Source organism: Chroicocephalus ridibundus, chromosome 2 (genome assembly GCF_963924245.1).
Source record: "Chroicocephalus ridibundus chromosome 2, bChrRid1.1, whole genome shotgun sequence".
Classification (NCBI taxonomy): domain Eukaryota; kingdom Metazoa; phylum Chordata; class Aves; order Charadriiformes; family Laridae; genus Chroicocephalus; species Chroicocephalus ridibundus.
In genome coordinates this window covers 53,015,948-53,039,812 of record NC_086285.1, presented here as the reverse complement: position 1 = coordinate 53,039,812, position 23,865 = coordinate 53,015,948, and the positions used below count along the sequence as shown (strand labels likewise).

Genomic DNA, 23,865 nt, shown 5'->3' with positions numbered 1-23,865 from the left:
TGCATGGCTGCCTATCTCAAAAACGCCCTGTGAAGGCCACATGCTGATACCCTTCCTCATGTTGGGCAATCCTCTACTCTCCAGCTAGCCATAATCACGCTAGAGAAAGTTGGATTCAACGAGAGCGGTGCAGATGGCAGATCCTCATGCACAGTAGGCAACAGCAGGCTCAGGTCCAAAGACCTCGCTGAGCTGGGCCAGCAGCCATTAGAGAAACCTGCAGACCCCTATTGATATGATAGATAATGTCTATATTGAAGTTCTCTAAAATAAATGGAGACTCTTCCGGGTTCTTTTTTAACCTGCCTTTCTAAAACCCTACTGTCCTACGCTATTAGGAGTAATCCCTGCAAGCAGTGAAGTGCAATGGAGAAAGCCGCAGGGAAAAAAAATAATAGTATGGGTGATGCCTTGGTTTGATGAAAATCAGTTTCCCCATCCCTGTGCAGCATGAAGGTGATAGTGCACCTAATAGTAACTGCTTGCTTGGGCTGGGTAACTCATACTTGGCAAATCTAATGGCCTGAGATGCAAACTGGGGGCAGCCTGGTGACTTTTCCTAGGAGTACTGAATGTCAGGCAGGCCAAGGGTATCAGCATATCCAGAAGGAGGTACCTGACATCCCGAGGCCCAAGGCAGGAAGGTCACCATGCAGTCAGCCCTATATTAAGTGTGGAGTGAATTCACGGAATCACGGAATCACGGAATCTTCAGAGTTGGAAGGGACCTGTAGAGATCATCTAGTCCAACTCCCCTGCTAGAGCAGGATTGCCTAAAGCACATCCCTCAGGGCTGCATCCAGGCGGGTCTTGAAAATCTCCAGAGAAGGGGACTCCACAACCTCCCTGGGCAGCCTGTTCCAGTGCTCTGTCACCCTCACTGTAAAGAAGTTTTTCCGTGTATTTGAACGGAACTTCCTGTGTTCTAGCTTGTGCCCATTGCCCCTTGTCCTGTCGCTGGGAACCATTGAAAAGAGCCTGGCTCCGTCCTCCTTAAACCCACCCTTTAGATACTTGTAAACATTAATCAGGTCCCCCCTCAACCTTCTCTTCTCCAGGCTAAAGAGTCCCAGCTCTTTCAGCCTTTCCTCATAAGGGAGGTGCTCCAGTCCCATAATCATCTTGGTTGCCCTACGCTGGACTCGCTCCAGTAGTTCCCTGTCCCTCTTGAACTGGGGAGCCCAAAACTGGACGCAGTATTCCAGTTGTGGCCTCACCAGTGCAGAGGGGGAGAATGACCTCCTTCGACCTACCGGCCACAGTCTTCCCTATGCAGCCCAGGATGCCATTGGCCTTCTTGGCGACAAGGGCACACTGCTGGCTCATGGATAATTTGCTGTCTACCAGGACCCCCAGGTCCTTCTCCTCAGAGCTGCTTCCCAGCATGTCCGCCCCTAACATATACTGGTGTTTGGCATTCTTCCTTCCCAGGTGCAGGACCCTACACTTGCTTTTGTTGAACCTCATTAGGTTCTTCTCTGCCCAGCTCTCCAGCCTGTCCAGGTCACGCTGGATGGCAGCACGGCCCTCTGGAGTGTCGGCCACCCCTCCCAGCTTGGTATCATCAGTGAACTTGCTGAGGATACACTCTGTCCCCTCATCTAGGTCATTAATGAATATATTGAACAAAATTGGACTGAGTATTGACCCCTGGGGGACACCACTCATTACAGGCCTCCAACTGGACTCTGTGCCACTGATCACAACCTTCTGAGTTCTGTCACTCAGCCAGCTCTCGATCCACCTCACTGTCACCTCGTCTAGCCCATACTTCCTCAGCTTCCTAATGAGGATGTTATGGGAGACAGTGTCAAAAGCCTTGCTAAGGTCAAGGTAGATGACATCTACGGCTCTCCCCTCATCCAGCCAACCCGTTATAACATCATAGAAAGCTATCAGATTGGTCAGGCATGATTTGCCCTTGGTAAATCCATGCTGACCACTTCCAATAACTTCCTGTTCCTCTATGTGTTTGGAGACGACATCCAGAATGAGTCGCTCCATTACCTTCCCAGGGACAGAGGTGAGACTAACCGGCCTGTAGTTCCCTGGGTCCTCTTTCTTGCCTTTTTTGAAGATTGGAGTGATGTCAGCCTTCCTCCAGTCCTCAGGCACCTCTCCTGTTCCCCATGACCTTGCAAAGACAATGGAGAGTGGTCTAGAGATAACATCTGCCAGCTCTCTCAGCACTCGCGGGTGCATCCCGTCAGGGCCCATGGATTTATGAATGTCCAGCTTGGCCAAGTGGTCTCTGACCCAGTCCTCCTCAACTAAGGGAAAATCTTCCTCTCTCCAGACCTTCCCCCTTGCCTCCAGGGTATGGGATGCGTGAGGGACGGCTTTATCAGTGAAGACGGAAGAAAAGAAGGCATTCAGTAACTCTGCCTTCTCTGTGTCTTCCACCACTAGGGCACCCGTCTCATTCATCAGTGGACCTATATTTTCCCTAGTTTTCCTTTTTCTGTTGATATACTGGAAAAATCTCTTCTTGTCTTTAACTGCAGTGGCCAAGCTGAGTTCTGATTGAGCTTTGGCCCTTCTAATCTTCCCCCTGCATAGCTTTGTTATATCTTGATAATCCTCATAAGTTGCTAAGCCCCTTTTCCAGAGAATGTAAGACTTCCTTTTTTTTCTGAGGTCCAGCCAAAGCTCTCTATTTAGCCAGGCTGGCCTTCTTCCCCGTTGGCTCGTCTTTCGGGACATGGGGATGGCCTTCTCCTGTGCTTCTAAGAGCACCTGCTTGAAGTATGACCAGCTTTCCTGGGCACCTTTGCTCTTCAAAACTGCCTCCCAAGGGACACTCTCAACCATGCTCCTAAACAGGCTAAAGTCTGCCCTTCGGAAATCCAAGGTGGCAGTTTTGCTGGCTCCCCGCCTCCCTTCACCAAGAATTGAAAACTCTATCATTTCATGGTCACTCTAAATTGAAAACTCTATCATTTCACCTCCAGTTTGGGATGGCAGTATGGTATATATACTGAAGGAGCGGTGTTTGTCTTCCGGAGGTGCTTGACTGCCACAGCTTGCATGTATGTGCACATGAGAAACAGATTCAGCCACTCGCACCTTTGGGATGGGGCCTTAGTCAGGTTAAGTGAGTCATTCTCTGAGCTTATTGTCCCCACTGAGTGTCCCGTCTTCATTCTCTCCTGTCTTAGGAGTCACACCGGTGAGACACCAGCATGTCCTGATGTCATTTGGTAGGTGGCAGGATAGGGCCACCCGGCACCTTGCAGCATCAGGAGACAAGAACGACTCCTGAGTCATGGGAGGAGCACCTGTGTCCCATAATTGTCTGCCACTGCGTAGGTTAAAGGCAGACATGCTCCATGACTAACACAGGAAGAATGTGGCTCGTGTACTGGCTGGCGAGGGTGTGTGTGTGTGACATGGCTATCTGCGGTGTGAAATCAGAATTAATCAACTGCATGCTTGGGGACACTTGGGAGAAGGATTAAAACCTGATTTCAGGATACACAGATTGTTTCTGAAGCAGGAGGTGCTGGGAGCCATTCCTGAACCATAGCAAAGTCTGAGAATCCATCACGGGAAAACCAGAAATCACACAATATTCAGAACAACGTTTGCATAGAAATTACAGCCAACCAATATCTGCTGTGTTGTTTTCACGTTGAGTCACACTAGGGAATACACCAGGTGAATAGGAATGAACGTCCTGCAGAGCACGGGGAGCTCGTGCTGCTGACACAACGCAAAAGCTTGTGTAAGGTGGTGACAGCTGTTTTTCCTCATGGCTCTTCAAACTGTGGAAAGCCCTCTCCAGAGCAGATGATGCTTGGCTAGAACAAGGTTTGGAGATGTGGATATGACCTCAGCGATAACGTCACATACAGTAAAAAGAACTCTCTGACATCTTACAAAATTTAAGCCCTTACTTAGGAAGCAAACTCCTCACCCCGGGCTATGCAAACTTTATTCCTGTCTAGCAGTACTTCATAGTCCCTTGTAATTCCAATTAGGTCATTTATCAGAGTATATATTATTTGGCATAAGCAAGGACTAGGATCTAGACTTAAAACATTGAACAGCGTTTCATGGTTGTGGGTTTTGTTTTGGGGGAACTCTTTGGTTTTTGCAACTTGTACAACATCTGGCAGTAATTCATCAGTACTTTGGTATGGTGGCTCGAAGCATCATGTTCTTGACAGTAATTGTGTCATTGCATAGCTATCTTCCTAAACATGTTGTTAGGATTCATGAGATCAGCTAGAAATGGCCTTTGGTCTCTACCTAATGGGCCACCCTGCTGATTCCTGTTTACGTTGTTGAGCCTTTCCTGCCCCATCTGTGGCTCAGTTATTTCCCAGTTTGAATGGATGCCGTGGCTTTCTCCTCCCTAGGTCTCTACTGAAACTCATCTTGGCAGCTCTGGAACATCCCTCTGATCTGTGAAGACTATTTTGAATTTTGATCCCACCCACGGAAGTCCTTTCAGGCCCTCTGGCTTGGTGCCACCCACAAGTTTCGTAAGTATATGCTCTTCCACTCGCTCTGTCATTAATTTGCTGTTTCTTTCCTATTCCTCGAGCCAGTTGCCCTGTCAAAGAAAAAAGTCAGTTTGGTAAAGCCACGCTCATGGGTTTTTTGAACACTCAATTATCTTCCAACTACTTAAAATCCTTATGTGTGCCAGGGTCTTTGCAGGGATCAAAGCTAGGTTTAATGGGTCCTTCATTATTTGTTTCAAACAGCTCAGTGGTGTTCACCTCCAGGTGCTTAGGGAGCTGCTTGTCCTCCAGTGGTCCAGTATTGCTCAGATGCTCTGCTGCCAGTTCCCCCAGATACTGCTGCCCTGAGCTCACCTCTCTCCTCCAAGCAGCTATCTTACAGGCCCTGGTTCTAGAGGAAGACCTCTATACTGTCCTGCTTTCCTATCTCCTTTATGGTCTCAATTGACCAAACCTGACTTTCAGATGGAGAACCACAAGAGACAACTCCATCAAGAGCACAGGTCCACCTGCTCACGTAAATCAGCAGAGCACGCTTTTGAATCATTTTGGGCATCCTTCCTCTGTCTTTATGGCAATTGGATCAAACCTTCATAGAAGATGTTGTAATGATTAGGCAGCTAGGTGTCACTTGTCAGGGAGGTTCCTCAGAGAAGTTGAAAGTCTGCTGGGAGCAGTTGAGGTCATGAAACCATTTTAATTGTTGGTGCAGGACTTGAAATGTGAGAGACAGATTTTCTCAAGAGAGTAGAACAGAGATGCTCATTTACGCAAGACGCTATGTTTTGTGTGAAAAGTCTCAAACAAAATATTTACTGTTTCATAAACCAATGACCTGATTCTCAGCAGAGCTATGGCTTTATACTGAGGCTCTGTCTTCTGCAGATCTCCTCTGAGAATTTGGGCCTAAGGGAAAATTTGACTCTACTTTGTGATTTATTTTCTTCTTAACAAACAGAAGTGTACACATGAAGAGGCAGGGACAGGAAAGAAATGAATCTTAGCACAAATAAACAACACGAAGACCTGACTGACCTCTCCTTACACCTGAGAAAATTAGGAGAACTAAGAGTCCAGGTTTTGTCTCTGAATAATTTCAGGGTCTGAAGCACAACTCTTCATGTGAATGAGAAGAAGAAGAGCTCTTAAGTATTTATACCAAAAAAAACCCCAACCAAAAGCAAAACCTTCAAATAGCAGAAGTTAGAAGTAATATTTAAGTCTGGGCAGAATTGCACTGGCTGCTACACTTTGAGTTAAAAAGCTGTCTGTATGAGTTAACTAATTAATGTTCATGAAACCCTTTGAAAAGTCAAAACATGAAATGGATTTTTTTTTTTGACATTTCTTAAAATTCGTTAACAAGAAAATTAATTATGTTTTAACTCTTCATGTATTAGAAGGTAACCTAGTAACTACAAGTAAGGTCTAAATGACAAATACTGCAAAATAGTAATTTGCTGAGTGAAACAAATCAATGATCAAGAGATAGGCCTCAATCACCATCAACAAGTTATACTGCTTTTGAAATGCAAATGTTTAGAAAGGACTAATGAAGCACTTACACTGCCTGTGAAGTCCATGGTTCACTATAAATTAGCAAGCTGACTTGCTTGCATTTCAAATTCCTATCTGCCCCCAAGAGGCATCACCTAAAGACATGTGACAGGTAAGAGGTCTATACGAGAGGCAACGTTTGAGAGGCTGGCTGTCCAACTGTTCATAACCAAAGCGCTGTGTGAAGTGCTGAACGCTATACTAAACATCCTTTCTGGCATGTTGGCTTACCTTTCCTCTCCTCTTGCTTGGCTCTTGAGGTGCCTAAAATGTCGTTGCCCGTGTCTTTTTCACAAAAATCCACCTGATGCTTGCTTCCGGGTGGAATCACGGAAAGCTTGCCCAGGTTGAGAGCTTAGACGCCTAGCTCACAAGCCACAAATTCTGACTCTTCCCCCTGCCAAACTCACAAAGTAGTGATTTGTGGGCATTTTTACTAGACTCTTGCCAGACTAAGCCTCAAAGAAAACATTAGCTGCGACACAGGTCCACTGTATCCCATGTTTCTCATCTGGGGAGTTCAGGAGATGCCACCACTGGAGGGCCTGGAGCAGGCAAGTTTCTGTAAGCATGGCCTCAGTGACTCTGCCTGGGGTGAAGGAAGGACTATATTTTTTAAATTCCTTTCCAGTCCTGTGACCCAAGGGATATGTGAGCAATTAACAGTGTTCCCTCAGATGTGGGGGGATGAGAATCAAATCCCCCTACTGTCTAAGGAAACTGGAAACCACATCCAAAGCTCTGCTGGAGAATGTCTTCTCTAGCGTGGGTTCCTCTCATTCAGCTCCAGGATGAGCCGTCTCACCATGCCCTGATGAGAGAGAATGGTGGAAAAGAGGTTAGGATCTCCTGTGGGAGAGAGAGGTCTGGGTTTCGGACCCAACACCAACCAAAATGAAGCCCTAATCAAAGTACAACGATGAGTCACTTCTGCTCACCCTTCTGACTGTACTTCTCTGTGGGATGTGACACTCGTAACTTGGCAACCCAACACCGGTGACATCACTTAATCTTTTTGCAACAAGTTTGGCAGCCATGTAAAATGCCTTACAGGAAAAAGAGCTCACACCACTGACATTGGATTCCTAAGAAAAGACAAAGACTCATGTGATTGTGTTCTCTGCTACTCTGATCATCATCCCCTCCCCGGGGATTTTATTAGCACGTGGGTTAATTTCAAGCAAATTTGACAGTGAGGTTAAATGTCGCAAAAATACAGAGTTCCTACGAGCGCCACAAAAATTGATGGCCACATAGAACAGAGACATCCAGATTAGTGACCCTGCTGAGAGACTAATGGATACTCGGTGTTATTATTATACATCAGAAAATCAACAGAGGAAAGAGCCATCAGAAATCAGACCTCATAAGTCCCACCACTCATGAAATTGCTAACTCCTACTTGTTATTACTTGTCTTCATAAAAACACTGTCTTGTCTTGTGCCTCGGGCATCTGTTACAAGTGTTACTGAAGATGTCCTCTCAGAAGGAAAACAATTACTTTAATAGCTCCTTTAAATAAAAATACAGGCACTGCCGTCCATCAGCTGCCTTTCCAAATCCTTGCCCGTTCAGAGCCAAGCCCTTGCTCCCAAAGGCTGTGTAAGCGAGAGCTGGAAAAGGCGCTGCTATCACACGGTGGGCTGGTAGGAATTGCAATCCTTGCCTGAACTCTGAAGGCGAACTCTGTGGTATTCCGTTGAGCAACATCTTCCTGGCTTCTTCTAGCCCTCATCATGAAACAGAGTTCATTTGTTTAGAGCCTCTGCAATGTAGATGGTGCATTTTGGGAAACGTGAAAATAGATGAATAGATTTTTTTCTAAGACCATCTTAAAATGCCGAGAAGTTATGCCTTTAAAATGTAGTGGCCTCTAAGATGATTCTTTGCATGAATTAAGTCAAAAGCCATTGCTCGGCAGTATTGGCATCCACTCCATCATTATGGGTTCAAGTAATTCCTTATCCTCCTTAAACATTGCCTTTAAAGGCTTTAAGTGCTGCAGTGCTCCTTCCTATGGAAAATGTTTAGTTTTGTTCTTTCCCCTGTGAACAATTCCCACAGGGAAGAGGAGTTTGAGACCTGCAGAGCTGGCAAGCAGACAACACTACCCTACCCCTGGGTTTCCTGCATGGCCAGCTACTTGTCCCAGTGCCACCCAGCTGCCCAGGAACCTGTTTCACTAGCTGCTGGCGGGGAGTGGGTGCGAGCTGGTCAGCCTAGGAGGGCTCTAGATCAACAAATGGCTGCTGGGCAGTGACAAAACTGTTGTTCCCCAGCTGCTTGCTTCGTAACGCTACCCAGTGACACACAAAAAGACTCTGTGTGATGGGCGATGGCTGCTCCTGGGGACCTTTTGCAGGTCTCCTCCCCTCTCCTCTCACTGCCGAAGCCTGGCCCTGCAAGGTCCTCCCCACATTCGCACCCTCGAAGCGGCAAAACTCATTTTTTGCCTCCGCTGAGAAGGTTTTTGAGCCAGCCCTGGCAGGTAGCCAGCTGCTTGGTAGGCAGAGAGCTGCAGATCCTGAGGAATAAGCCACCCACGGCGTCTCGGAGCCCTCTAACCTGTCAGGACTGAATGGAGATCCAGGAATCCCGGATTCGTGGCTACTTGCCATGTTAGGTGCCGAGCAGCCCGGGGAGGAGGCCACCTGCCAGCTAGTGAGCACCATCAGACCACGATCAATCACTTCTTGAATAAATTTAAATACAGTGAGCTTGGGACTGGATCAAAGATAAAATCTAGTATCTACCTGGGTTTCACAAGGTTTATTTTCTGTTGCCTGTCAATAATTTCGCCATTGTTTTTTCAATCATTTACTGACTGCACCCCTTTTTTAGCTCTCTCATGTTAATGGATTGCCTAACACTGATGTCAAGCCAGTTGACTCATCTTTTTTTTTTTTAAACCTTTTAAAATATAAACCAAACCTGCACCTTTTCCCGTCTTTTGGCACTTCCGAAAAATAACAAGATGCGTCAAAAGTTGACTCAGAGCTCAGTAAGCTCCCTGTAACTGTCATTTTCATAGTGTTGACAAAAAAATAATGGTAAGGGGCTAATGGAGTGATAACCCCCCTTCTCTCCCCTGTACCCCCCCATTAGCACGGGTCATGTTCTGGATTAGGTGATGGGACACCCATTGCGTCCCTCTGAGTTCCGCTCCCTCGGCTGCATCCAGCCTTGCGAATTATCTTGGTGCCACAGATTCACAAAATGTTGAGCAGCTGCTGACGATAGAAAGTGCTGGACGAGAGTGTCTTCTGCTATTTTCTTTCCGGAGATGCTCCTGCCTTCCCACTGAAGCACAGAAAACCTCGTGCTGCCTGCAACATAGGTGATGCCTCGGATGTATTTTGGTGCTTTTCAGCTTCAAAACTTATTTAATGAGCCTGGATCAATTCGAAACAACCTGCTGTAGAAGGCAGAAGAGTATGTTCTCCACTGAGATAACAGCTTGTGGACCTATTACCGTAATAATATTGCCTCGCAAAGAATACTCGTTTCAATGGTTAATTGTTTTCCAGCTCTGCGCTGGTATCGTCCCAGCAGGATTAGGCCCAGCATGATTTCTGCTGCATTGGCTGCTGTTATCGCAGCACACAGAGCGCTTTCCAGTAGACGTGGAAGCATTTAATCACCTAAGCGAGCACTTTCTCCACTCCAACAGTCAGCAGAGAGCCAATACCCTAATGCAGCCAGTACCCATTCCCGTAATGATAATTAGCTAACTCTATCTCTCAGGTGAACAGGAGAGAAATGCGTGATCCACAGCAGAATCTCTAGTGCAAACGTGAAAGCGGCAGTGCCCCTGTGCAATCCTGAAAGCCCAAAGCAGCCTGACTCCCTTACGCACATCACATTCTCCTTCCCCAAGAAGCTGAATAACTTCAGCCTTTTATTTTAGGTGAACACGAATAATTTCCAGTAACTTGCCACGAAAAATACACGTATAAGCCGCTATCACAAGCTGTTCAGTTTTCACTAGAGGGCCAACCAAGCGTCTTGTTATTGAAAATATATGTGGACCTTGTCTATCTGGCTAAAAGAAACTTACGTATACTGTCAGCATCAGGCAGCATCAGGGTGCATAGCAAGCATCTGCAAGCATAAGTTGCTCTTTCTTTCAGTTTTCCTCCCCCTTCCTTTCAATTACACCCACCGATTATATTTCGGATTCATTGACATTGCAGTCACTCTCGTGTGGGCACAGTCAAGCTAGTTTTAAATGAGCTAATTTGGCTACAGATAGCATTGCAGGCAGCGCAGCATGGGACTCGATGCAGCAGAACCCGGGTAAATACTTTGGTGGCTTTACCAACCCGGGCTGTGGGGGGCTGCTGCAGCTCCCAGGGTGCGAATGAACTGCATTAAAGCCAGCTCAGGCAGACAGGTGATACACAGACACAATTTCGGTGCAGGACGGTGGTGCTCTGTCTCAGGGAAAGGCTAGGCACACAGTAGGATCAGGGGCCACGGGCTGAGGCAGACCTAGTATGCAGATCTAGTATGTCCAAAAGCATCGTTCTGCGGGGAGCTTCAGTTTGTCGAGCGCTCTCACGATTGCTTAAAATGTGGAGGAAAAAAAAAAAAAAGAAAAAAAAAGCAGACTTTACCTAGATGTATGAAAGCACAGTGCCTGCAACAGCAAAAGAAAGCCGGCAGAGATGACTGATGAGGCTTTCATCAGGTTTGAAAACACACTTTATGCCCTGCCAGCTGCGGAGAGGCGAGCCCGAGGAACTCCAGGGGTGGGAATGCCGCAGAGAGCGCCTGGAGCACCTGAGAGCGCGGCGTCCCCTTCCCCGGGAGGAAGGGAAAAGCCTGCCCTTAACGGGTGACGGGTGACAGCAGTAGGGCCACTTTGGGTCCCCCTGTGCCCTGCGAGCCAGACCCCATCTTTCTTGCCCATGGCGGGGCGGGGGGGAAGGGGAAGGAGGAGATCACCCCTCCTCATCCTTTCCCGGCTCTTGGGACGGACCCCGTGCCAGCACCCCGGAGCGGGGCGGGGGGAGGCCGTCCCGCCGGGACTGCCGCTCCGCATCCCCGGCCGGTCCCCTCCGCCGCCGGGCGGGGGCGGGCGCGGCGCGGGTGACGCCCCGGGAGGCGGTGGCGGCGGTGGCGGCGGCGGCGGCGGCGGCTCCGGGCCCCGCCTCGCCCGGCCGAGGGGGCGGGGAGCTCCCGCCGAGCTACTACTACCGCCGGCGGGGCAGCAGCCGCGCCGTGAGCGCCGGGGGCTGGAGCGGAGCGGCGGGGCACCCCCGGAGGAGGGCGGCGGGGAGGAGGAGGAGGACGGACGCGGGGTCCGCCTGACCGGGTGTATCGTGTCCGCAGGGCAGCCGCCGCGGTCCGTCGTCCCCGGGAGCGGAGCCGCGGGTTGTCGCCGGCCTCCTGCCGGGTTTTGTTTTGGGTTTTTTTTTGTTTATTTTTTCCATGAGTCGGGGACGGGCAGCGCTCCTCGCCCGTTCCCCCGGCTCCGGCTCCGTCTCCGGCGGCGGCCCGGCGTGGCGGAGGCGACGGTGAGATGGGGGGTAGCCTGGGCTGCCACCGCTCCATCCCCCGCGACCCGGCGGACCTGTGCCACAGCCGCAAGTTCAGCGCGGCGTGCAACTTCAGCAACATCCTCGTCAACCAGGAGAGGCTCAACATCAACACGGCCACGGAGGAGGAGCTGATGACCCTGCCCGGGGTCACCCGGGTGGTGGCCCAGAACATCGTGGAGTACCGGGAGTACATCGGCGGCTTCAAGAAGGTGGAGGACCTGGCGCTGGTGAGCGGGGTGGGGGCGGCCAAGCTGGAGCAGGTGAAGTTCGAGATCTGCGTGAGCAGCAAGGGCAGCTCGGCGCAGCACTCGCCCAGCTCCCTGCGCAAGGACCCGGCTTCCGAGCACCACCTCTCCGCCACCAAGATCAACATCAACACCGCCACCCCAGCCCAGCTCATGAGCATCCGCGGCGTCACCGAGAAGATCGCCAACAGCATCGTGGACTACCGTAAAGAGCACGGGCCCTTCAAAAGTATTGAGGACTTGGTGAGGATGGACTGTATCAATTCCTCCTTTCTGGACAAAATCAGGCATCAGATTTTTGCGGAGAGGTCCCGGCCCCCTTCGACGAACACCAATGGTGGCCTCAACTTCACGGCCAAGCCTCACCCCAGCCCCACTTCTCTGAGCCTCCAGAGCGAGGACTTGGACTTTCCTCCTGGGGGTCCAACCCAGATCATATCTACTCGCCCCTCTGTGGAGATGTTCGGGGGGGTGAGAGACGGCAGACCCGTGCTGAGGGTGGCTACCTGGAACCTGCAAAGCTGCTCCATTGAGAAAGCCAACAACCCAGGTGTGCGGGAGGTTGTGTGCATGACGCTGCTGGAGAACAGGTAAGAGGCAGCACCTGGCCTGTAGGCCCAGCTCCATGCAGGTTTATAGGTTAATGCCATTGGGGTTTGGGCACTCTAGAGTCCCGTTGTGATCCTAGTGGAACTCGCTTCCTCCAGTGATTATTAAATGTTTCTTGTTTCTTGCATGGAATCTCATCTGAGTCTTAATGCTGGGGCTGTAGTGACTGTCCCCTCTTTAAGCCTCTATAGCCTTTGAAAGGTGGTGGACCTCCTGAAGAGCTATGTGTGTATGCACGCATATCTGTGCGGGGAAGACAGCTGTTATGGTTGGGCCTGTTAGTGGTTGGTCAAGGACTGTTTCTCTGTGAAGAGGCTTTTGAACAAGTCACGGAGGTCTCTCTTTCCTGCCAGAAGCTGGCGGGGGCTGGGGGGGAAGGCAAATAGCCGGGGAAAGGCTGCTCTGTATGCACCATGTTTCTTACGGTGTTTCCCAGAGCATCTTGGTACCACTTTGGGAGGCAGGATGCAGCACTACATCTGCCTCTCACAGAGCTGCTAAGCTGAGACCTTCCAGTGCTGCTTCTCCAGAAAGTCTTGTTTGGGTGGTGACCTCCTTAACCTCAGCATTGGGGCTGCAGTCCGCTCTCCGTCAGATCCACTCCTCAAATGAAAACCGTTTGAGAGCACAGTCAGGATGGTTTGGGCTGTGTAACAAGCATGGAATGCCATGGCTTGTCCCAGGAGGGTGACACAGCTCGTTAATGAGCAGTCACGGGGCTGAGCTGGAGGGACCACTCACCCTTGGGAGTGCAAGATATGGGGCAGCTGCCTGGGGAGGCTGTGCCGCCCCTGCGCCAGGCGGACCCCCGATGTCACTGAGCTGGTGGGCACGGAGCCGGGTCAGTTTGTGGTACAGTCAAGTGGGATGGTGTTTCTGGTGTTAATGGCTGAGAAGCTGAGAGCTGTATTTTTTTATTTATCTTTTTTTGTAAGGTAATCGGGCAACAATGCTGGGGATGTCTCTCTTGCTAAACTTTCTGCTTGATACAGAAATGTAGGAATGCAATAAGGATTTTGAAATAACTCTCGCCCTTTCCTTTCCATGCATGAAATCTGTCCCAGCTGATCTGGCATTTAGTTTACAGCATTGGGAAACTAACTTTTCTCTCTGGCCGTCATTCAGACTTCCAGCTGGAAACAAATAGGGGCAGGGGACTCTTGGATTTCTGCAAAAGGGATATTGTGGGGAGGGGAAGTGCTAAGGAACCGTTATCTCTGGTAGGGCCCATAGCTCTGTCCTTTCCCAGTAATATGCTGAATAATGGCTCTTGTCGGTGCGGTTGCGGAGGTCAGGCACGTGAGAGAGACGGTGACAGTGATGTGGTGTCCTGCGCTGCGGTACAGTATTTGTGGTCGAGGATACCTCTGCTGTGCACTGCTCGGGAGCCTGACACTCCCGCGTATGGAAACATCTGTTATCTCACAGCCACCGCTGTTCGATAGCCAAAATGGAGATGATAGCCCAGCAGGGGCGTTCAGATGTTGTGCTGATGGCTTCAGCCTAACGTCTTTCAGTATTCCTTGGCTGCTCTGCTAGTTCAGGTATCCTGTGCTTCCCCCTTTGCCACCGCTCTCGCTCTTTTGTGAGGAGTGGCAGACCTTAGGATGAAGTCTGGTGGGGCTGGGCATCAGGGTAGAGGGGGCAGAGGCGGACAGACCTGCTGAGGAAAGAAACATCTCTGATTATCACTAGTGTCAGTATTATTCTAATAATTCAGTTTTGGAAGAAAAGTGACTTTGGTGATTTACTTTTCTTTATTCACATATATATATAGATAACTTTTTTTAAGGACCTCATCCAGTAAAGTGTTAATTTTCTGTCACTTCTGCATCTTCAGCATTTTGGGGGGCAAAAAACCCCCAACCAAACCCCCAAACAGTCCACCTATGAAAAAAGCTAGGCAGAGAAAGTGACTCACAAAATAAGCCTGTGTTAGCCCAAGCTGGCCGCTGTGTATTCAAAGTGTGGCCCTAACAGTTTGGTTTTTGTTTTTTTTTTTTTGCTCTTAAACCGCATGGTACTTTGCTTCCATCCAGCTTAGCAAACAGGTACTGGGTGGTGTGAAAGGTGCTTCTGATACTTTGAAGTTTAAAAGGAGCCTGATAAAAGTACTTGGTTTTGTTCTGTTTTATTGCACGTATATGTGCCATCAATCACACAGGGAGAGTACAATGCAATTGTTTTCTGTACTTGATCCTATTTGTGATAACGTGAGAAGCTGGAAAGAAACGAGAGCAATGTGCATCCACAGACAAGCCTGCAAAACTTTCCTGGGAAAGTAAATGTGGGAACGGGGTGGGGGGAATCAACACGATGCAGGAAAAAAGTATACATTGGGAAAAGTCGTACTCAGCACCTTGGGGAGGCGTTTCCTCCTGCTTGTGCTAGCATTGCTGAGGTCAGTGGAGCTTTGCAGCTGAAAAACGGCCTCCGCTGAGGCCAGAACCTGCCTTCTTTCTGTGTGTGAACTGCACGGTCTCCCTCCCAGCTCCGGTTGTGTACCCTGGGAACTGATAAAATGCCTTGCAAACTAATCTTTGCCCAGCTAAATCAACTTCAGCTGATAATCAGCTAGGGGAAATTCGGCTCTTGCTTCTGCACGCGCGAATACACCGCTGCACGGGGGCTCACCAGCACTCCAGCCTCATTAAATCCGTGGAGGTGGGGGCGTTCAAGGCACTCTGTGTTCTCAGCGGATGTCCCATGCGTGTTGCTGAAGTCTCCAGCTATGACCCAAGCTGTTGCCCGGTGGGTCTGAAACCACTGAGCCCGACAGTAGGCAGGTGCTCTCACAAGCTACGCTGATGGGCACCTGCTTGTTGACATACTTTGTGCACAGCCACCATCATGTACGTAAGTGGCCTCCTGCGTGCCAGTGCCTTGTAGTCCGGGGTGGTCTCAGGTAGTCCGAGGTGGTCTCAGGAGCTGGAGCACCTCCTTGTTGCAGCGTTGCTGTTGGAGGACCTGCTGCAGCTAGCTTTTCAAGTCCAGGAATAAAGGACAGCACGTCAAGAAGACCGCATTAAAACTGTGTAAAGAGCAGTAAAGAACCTTAGTCTGAGATTTTGGGGAATTTCATGCCAATTGAAAGGCTGGTTTGGATTTTATTTGTTTTGTTTTGTTTTTTTTTCATGACTAGTTCATAGCTTTGAGACCCCTTGGGTGTTAGCCATGGGAAGATTACGGCTCGCTTCCCCGTGAGGCTACAAGGTGGAGGTCCTCCTGTCTTCCAGCCCTGCATAGCTTTTGCACAGAGGGAACAGTTGTGCAGGAAGGAAAGAGGGCAGTGCCTTCTTTCAAAACAAACAAAAAGCAAGAAAATGTCACCATGTAGAGTAATCTGCTGAAGGGGGGAGGGAAAAAAACCAAGCCAAAGCCTCCACACTCATGCCCAGAAGTGCTAAATTTCTTAAGAGCAGCAAAGGGAATGTATACCAAATCAGTAAGCATGACTACGACTGCTGACTTATTTTGAAATTCATCACTGCGGTACAAAAATAATGAAACACAGCAAGGTCCTCACCCTCTTTCTCATATTACAAGGATCTATGTTTATCACGGTGTTTGGAGTGGAAGAACGAGGTATTTTCATTCAGAGGACTAGAGGGTAATTTTAGAAGAGATTAACATGATGAATGTGGAGGTGAGCGTGACATGTAATTGGATTAAAGTATCAAATGTGGGGTGAATTTGCCCAAAGCTGCGATGTTTCTTGCAGGTGTGGTTCGGCAGATCTGGGATTTGCTGGCAGGGGATCAGAGCTGGCCTGTCTCTGGGGTTGCAGGTCACCTTGTCCAGCTGCCCTCCACCCTGGGGTGGGGATGAAGGAACCAACAGCTGTTTCTCACCAGAAAAAAGAAAAATGTAGGGTTAGGGGTAGTACAATCAAAAGGGCAAGCAAGCTCAGGTCAAAGGCAGCAAGTGTTTTCATGGGGGGGATAAGCAGCCCCAGTGGAGATGTTTCCCCTGGCCGAAGTTGGTGGAGGTATCCTAGAGCTGTCTCATACCCCAGCTCCGTAGGGAAGGGCGCTTTTTCTGCTCCTCATCCATACCTGCCTCAGGCCTGTTCCTCCTGGCCGCAAACCGAGCTCGTGACTCCCACGACACCCCGTGACCACTCTCTCCGGCTGTTATGTGCCGAGGTGCCTGCTGGGTGACCACATCAAGAAGCGTGATGCAGGTGCAGGCAACACCGACTGATACACAGAGCATGCTAAATGTGTGTCCTCTGGTTTGATGGCTTGCTTGAAAGTTTGCTGGTAGCCGAAGGCAGTGATCAGTTGTGCAGCTTTCCCAGCATGGTTTGCAGTGGAGGTTTTCCAACTGGTTTTCATTATGCTTTATAATACTGAGTGGTAACCTCTTAATTTTTTTTTTTTTCTTGTAAGCACATTTTGCAGTTGAGTAAATGAAAATTGATAGAGAGACTGAAAGCCAGAACTTGCACACTCTCTCCAAAAAAAAAAAAAAAAAAAAGTTAAAATAAGGGAGGGAGGGGAAGAGGGAGTGTGTGGCAGGACCGTGGTGGGGTACCAAGGTTGAGGCTCAGGTCTATGGAGCCCAGCTCAGGTTCCTTCCTGATGTCAAGCAGTTCAGGCTGCTCTCTCCCTGTGCCGCTTGCTCAGGTCGGCTTCTTGGTGTGGTTCCATCTTCTAGGTGCAAGAAGTAATAAAGCCTCAATGCCTATTGCAAAAATCACCGCATTGTAGAAGAGCCCAGGTTGGAAGCAGCCTACAAAGATCATCTGGCCCAACCTTTGGTGGGAAAGGAAGCCTAGATGAGATTATCTAGCACCCTGTCCAGTCGCACCTTGAAAACCTCCAGTAATGGGGACTCTACCGTGTCCACGGGAAGGTTGTTCCAGTGGTTGATTGTTCTCACTCTAAAAAAATTTTTCTTACATGTCTGTAGAGTAACAAATACAAGTACCAATATAAGGTTTGTACTTAGCACTGATTAACTTTTTTCTCTTCTTGGCTTAGTTTCTTGGACAGCAATCCTCCGTGCTTACTCTTTCAGAACATGTCAGCCCCTTCCACCACCAGCTTTGTAACCTGTTAGCTGTTTTCTCTTTGGTTAGATAGAAGTGCAGAGGTCTCTCAAAGGTAAGAAGTTGCCCTCAATTTCTGTGGCTCAGACCCAAATTTTTGTTCCTGCTGGGAAAAGGATAGGTAAACCTCAGTCCAAAATTGCCTCCTGGGAGGCAGCGGGTGGACAGGCGGTCCCTGGGTAACCCTCACTGTGCCACCACGGAAGCTCTTTTTCCTAGTCCTGCCTACCCCAGGTAGGTGTCCTAGGGGAACGGTCACCCTAAGCATGTCCTCTCATCACCTTAAAAAAAAAAAAAAAAAAAAAAAAAAAGGCAAGCTCTTGAACCACCCTCTGGAGAAGCCTCCTTCTGCGCACAAGGAGATGAGGGGAAAAAGCCATCTCATTCAGGTCCCCGCAGTAGGCACTGGAGGCAGGAGAAGCACGTTCCCATTGCTCCCCTACGTTAAATAGGGTGGGGGCTTTGTTTTTGTGTCCAGTCTCTTAATCTGGACTAAGAGGTGGTGTAGTACTTAGAAGGGGCAATTATTTACTACCAGGGCTTGATGCTTTTGTTGGGAAGGGATGCGGCGTGGTACCTTGCCTGCTGGCTTGTAGCCGTGTTTCCCAGCAGGACCACGGAAAAGGCATCCCACCCCCTCCAAACGGACAGAGTTGCTTTTTCTCACGTTCCTCGCAGCGGTGTATCGTAGTAGTAGTGATGGTTGTACTTGCAATGCTTTGGAGGCTCAATGCCAGCCTGTATGTGCTATTTCTACTCTGTCGCTGCAGCTCTCGGTGGTCTGGCAAAGCCCCGAGGTGCGTCTGTTTTATGTCTCTCTCTTTATGCAGCCACTTGGTTTTTCTCCCTCGGATTAATACTAGGCTGGAGCCTTGCCAAGAATAATTCCCCTGCAAGAAAAGCTCAGGAAAGAGGGCCTGGCTCGAGTAACCTGACCGTGCTAATAAGTCTTAAGCAGCAAAAGAACAAATACACCCTCTTCTCCTTATGTAATAGGGAGGAAATCCTGCCTCCTGCGACTTCAGGAAAAACTTGAGAAAAAAGGAATTGTTAGATGATATCTTCTATGTGCGCTTCACAAAAGGATTTTTATGAGCAATAGAAATACAGATGCATGTAAAGCTACCGTTAATTTGCACTTTCTAATACCTCTGAGGACAAAAAAATGGGGTGATGGAAGAGCTGCTATGTTTGGGGTTTTTTGGGTTGGCTTTTTTGTTGTTGTTTTGTGATTTATTTTTTTTTTAATTTTTTTTTTTGACCTCCACCTATATGAGATCGACAGTATTTTACTTGCTAGAGACTAGTGGGAGACTGAAATTGCATTCTGCATACCATCTGGCAGGGGGAAGCACCAAGACCTTCTCAGGTCAGACCCCAAGTTACATCGTTTTCCAGTGAAATGAAACTCTACTGATTTACTCCTGATCAGGATCTGGCCCATTCCTTTGCCTATGTCAAATCACATGAAGGCTGCGGAGCTCGGTGCTAAAAAGCATGACCGTCTCCCTGGGGCTTCGGGCTCCTCTGCAGTACGGCTCCCATCTCGGGCTGGGATCCCAGCCCCTTTCAGGACTGCTGCTGGGGGAAGAGGTGATGTCAGTTAATTAAATTCCATTTCCAAACCTCTGCTTTATATGGATGCAGTACTGAGACCCTCTATGTGGACATCACCTGCTCGATGGTGGGTCGCTCGCTCAAGATACTTTGCAACTCCAGAGTCTTTGCAGGAGAGATCAAAAGCAGCGGGTGGACTTACAGCAAGATCGTGGAGGGTGTACACCATCCCCGTGTCCAGACTCTTGGAGAAGGCACCCGAAGCCACGTGCTCTGCAGGAGATCTTGGAGGTGGACACACTGGGGTCTGATCCTGCATGGTCTCTCTCGGTAGCTGTGGGTCTGGGGGGTTTGCCACAGCCCCCCACAGCTTTCCTCCCTCAGACGTGACACAAGAATGTAGGATAGGAGAGGCCCTTAAAATCGCCCCTGAGTAACCTTCCCAGGGATTTTCTCTTTTGAAGAGAGATGTGGGCATCTTGTTGACTTTGAACAACTGCCTCAGTGTATTCCTTGAATCATCTGAGTGGCTGTATCTAACGAGCCATTTTTTATCTGCTTTAAAGTTCAGAATGTAACTGGAAAAATGGTATCGTTAAAGGCCAGTTTATCCATATATAATAAACCTTATTTTCCTCCTTTTTAAAATTGTAATCGTACCCTGCCACTGTTACTTGCACCATAAAGCCTGACTAAAATGGAACAGACCGGTAGGGCAAGCGTTTGTTCGTATATTATTTTTCTTTCCCAACATGCATACTTGATACATCTGGCAGCACTTAATGGCTGTGTAGTTTCAATCCATGCCTTCTGGGCTGTTCTGCACATTTATTTCATGTCACTGGCTTCATGTTGCAGATTGCAGGTATTTTGGTAAACCAGAGCTGCCAGCTTACTCCTGTGGGTCCTGCAGGATTTGCCGTATTCCACGTGGCAAAGATTAAATGGCTTGGCTGATTTATGGTCATAAAGTGGGGAATTAGTAAGCGATGCTATACTGCCTGCTCCTGTATCACGAGCAGAGGCCACAAGACTATAACCTCATCCCGCTAGACTTTTCAGAAAGCTTGTGCCACACGACTGTAGAAGACAGACAAGGTATCTACGCATAGGGCTCCATCCTGTAAACAGACATCTTTAACGCTCTGTGATTCTTCTGCAGTTTGGGAGCTCACGACACAGCTGCAGGAAGGGTAGTTTTCCACCTTTGGCTTTAAAAAGAGCAATAGGACCGTTCCTGAAGGCAAAAGCTGCTGCTGCTGTTCTTACCAGGAAAGAAAGACCAAGGGACTACCAACGTGGGAATTAAATACGCCAAGTTCCTGAGAAGGTGCGAGTGGAAACTCGGTCAGTCCCTCTTAAGGAGGGGAAAACACTGTCTCTGCAACCAAGTGCCGGTCTGGCTCACTCTGAACACGGGTCTCCAGCTGTGTTAAATGGGGATATTTAAGAGAGAATCTGGTTTTACAGATTTAACTGCACCCTTCTTGCTGGAGTTGGGCTTCAGCGTGGTTCCTACAGCTGCGTTGTTAGGAGGACCCTGCTTCTTCTGTCTCTAATTAGCGTTTCTCTGGGAGTCTTGCCCAAATAATGATTTCAAGGCTTGGCCGGATGAGCAGAGAAGAGTTGATAGGACGCAGATTACAGCGTGCATGTAACTTATTTTTAAGTCTCATTGTTCTCCATTGGGATGCAGGTGGAAGCTGACAGCCGGAGGCACAGTGTCCTTACTGAAATAATTACAGTACTCTGCAGTAATTTCTCAACACTATTATATGGTGTGGTGATGGAGACAAAAACCGTGGTGCATTATTAAAAATGCTTAAAAATGGGAACTCAGTAACTTCTTCATTTCCAGATTTTGTATTTATTATTTTACATGAGGGACTTTGGTTTATTTGAAACAACTACTGGAGACAGTCCAGCGGAGGGCTACAAAGATGATCAAGGGACTGGAGCACCTCTCTTATGAGGAAAGGCTGAGAGACCTGGGTCTGTTCAGCCTGGGGAAGAGAAGACTGAGAGGGGATCTCATCAATGCTTATCAATATCTAAAGGGTGGGTGTCAAGAGGATGGGGCCAGGGGCTTCTCAGTGGTGCCCGGTGACAGGACAAGGGGCAACAGGCACAAACTGGAACACAGAAAATCCTGTCTGAACATAGGGAAAAATTTCTTTACCCTGAGGGTGGCAGAGCACTGGAACAGGCTGCCCAGAGAGGTGGTGGAGTCTCCATCTCTGGAGACATTCAAAACCTTCCTGGATGCGTTCCTGTGCAACCTGCTCTAGGTGACCCTGCTCTGGCAGGGGGGTTGCACTAGGTGATCTCCAGAGGTCCCTTCCAACACGAACCATATTGTGATTCTATGAAGAATAGCTGGCTGATTCTTCAAATTGGTGGCTGAAAATCCCCACCGATTTATCAGAGAATAAAAGCGCGTGGTGGCTTTGCTGAGGGGAGGTTGAGACCTACTGAAGACCTCCTCTCCTGTGTTGGAGGTGTGGATGAGCTTTCTGCCAGGCTTCAGTCTGGTCCCCTTCCTTGTCTCAGGCCTGGGTCATTCACGGTGGAGTCTGAAATGGTGCCGAGAGCAGAGGGGGCATCACGTCAACAGCAGATGGGCAGTGAAGGGAATATGTAGCTACGGTAAAAAGGATGTTTTCTGTCAAAAAAACATTTCATCTCGCCTTTGGCATATGCAGCATATCCACATCCCGGTCAAGCCATGTGGCATTTTCAAATGGCACGAGTGTTTTAAACTGTTCGGTCACCGTCGGGGAGGATCAGCGCTGCTGACCTCCTTTCCATCCCCGCTTCTGGGGGGTTCGTGCAGGCAGGAGCCAGGCGTCAGCGCCGAGCTGTTGTTTTCAGTGCCTGTGGTAAAATTATCAGAGGCCAGTGAGTAAGAAAAATACATTTACCCTGCTTGTGCCCCCCACGCGTGTGCGTGTTCCAGAAGTTGAACTGTGTATAAAAATATAATAATAAAAGAATTTAAATTCCTATGGAAAAATACATTTGGGATTATATTGCTGTCTACGGTAAGGATGGCCAGGAACACTGTGGTTACTAAATGCACTGTGTTTGTGGTGGAATAAACGCAGCCAGCTTGTGCAGAGCGGGTTGGAGTCCCTCTGTCTGAGGGAGCCTCAGGGCTATGCAGGCTGTCTGTCTGTCCGTCCTCTCTCCCCGTCTGTCACGGGGACAGCATGTAGTAATGCCCTCCTGCTCTTTATGGGGAACATCCCATGGGGCAAAGCTGTTCCTGGGAGCAGCTCACGCCATAGGTTTATGGATACGGATGAGGAGGAGGAACTGGAAAATCTCCTTTTCCTTCTGCGTGGCTATTTTTTGCTGTGTGTGGTTTTTTTGTTTGTTTTGGTTTTTTTTATTTTTTTTTACTAGGCGTTTCAGGTAACGTGCTGGAGCTCCCGTGCAAATTTAGCTACAACAGCTGTCCGAGCCGTTCACAGCTGAACGGGTTTTTAATGGGTTACTGAACAGCTAATTGATCAACAAGGCTTTTGCCCTGCGTGGCGGCGGCAGCCTTCCTGCCCTAAATCCCTGCTGCTCGTGACACGCTCCTAGTCCCGCAAAACCACCCTGGCCCTTTGCTTAACAAGGAGGGGGGCGAAAGCATAAACCTCTCCCAGCTGCAGCATAAAGAGGCCGTTGCTTTTGCTTTCAGCCTTAATCCTTCCACTCCTTTATATTTATAGCTCCGTTCCCGCCTCCCCCCCCCCACCGCTTCTTCATCGGTCGGTCTGTCGGAAGCCAGCGGGCGCAGAGGGACAGGCACCGTCCCCGTGGCCACCGAGGGCTTGCTCTAGCTGCGCTGGGGGTGATTGCCGGTCAGTGCCCTCCCTCGCCCGGGCTCGGCTGGCGTAAAGGTTAGCCGGCTTTCTGTCCCAACTGGAAGCGGCGTGCCGTTGGATATGCGCTGGATGTTAACTTAGGAACCTTGCGTTTGGTTTCTTTATTTGTTCTATTTAAGCAAACAAGATGGAGCGCAGCTCCAGCTCGATGCCACTGGATTGCAGGGTATTGTGGCAGGAGCGACTCTAATTTGGTATCGAAAATGAACTGTAAAATGGACTGTTGCATTGAAAATGGACTGTAAAAGTTTGTTGCTTTTATGCATGCAAGGTCAGTTCCATAGGTTTGCCGTCAAACACGCTGCTCGTAGCATATAAAATGACTACCTTACTCCTCCTCTTTCTCTTAAGCTGACAAAAACATGGAAAAGCATGAACCCCTGTCAGGGAGGATAGTCTTAGCTGGGAAGGACCCATATTACTTGATTTAAAACAGTTTGCATTTTAAATAAGGCAGCAATTTTCCAGTGGTAAGACCACCTTAAGCTAACGTAGGCAGATGTGGCTCTTCCACTGGAAGCACTGATGGGGTCCACCTGCATGAGGACCACCTTAGGGAAGTCTTTTGAGTCGCTTCCCTCTCATGGGACTGGTGGTGGTGAGGCAGATGCCCACACCACAACGCACGGGGGAGGAAGTACCCTGTGTCTGCGTGTGATCCCCACCATGTATAAAATATCAGAGCCACTGCTGAATTAAGTGTTAAAATTAATGTTATTGGCAAGAAAATGCCGCAGTGGTACCTGACCACCCTTTGCAACCTTTACACTGGCCAGCCCAAGTTTACTTATGATTTTGGCAGCAATAGTACTGCGATTTTTGGCTATCTGTCTGTCCATCTATATCTTCCTGCTAGTCCTTTGTACAGCTCCTTCCCTTATCTCTAGCCATGTTTACGTTCCTCTTTCTTAATCAATGGGGACTGTGCCACCAGCCCTGCTGGCTGTCCTCTGCGC

General features: G+C 49.0%; 1 protein-coding gene across 1 annotated transcript in view; it reads left to right on the top strand.

Annotated features, from left to right (window-relative positions):
- The first annotated feature begins 11,233 nt into the window (after nucleotides 1–11,233).
- The window catches only part of EEPD1 (endonuclease/exonuclease/phosphatase family domain containing 1), a 69,519-nt gene continuing 56,887 nt past the window's right edge, over nucleotides 11,234–23,865 (top strand). The window contains exon 1 of the mRNA XM_063325500.1: nucleotides 11,234–12,405. Coding sequence (XP_063181570.1) covers nucleotides 11,552–12,405 — 854 coding nt within the window. The 5' untranslated portion in view covers nucleotides 11,234–11,551. The remainder of the gene's footprint in view (nucleotides 12,406–23,865) is intronic.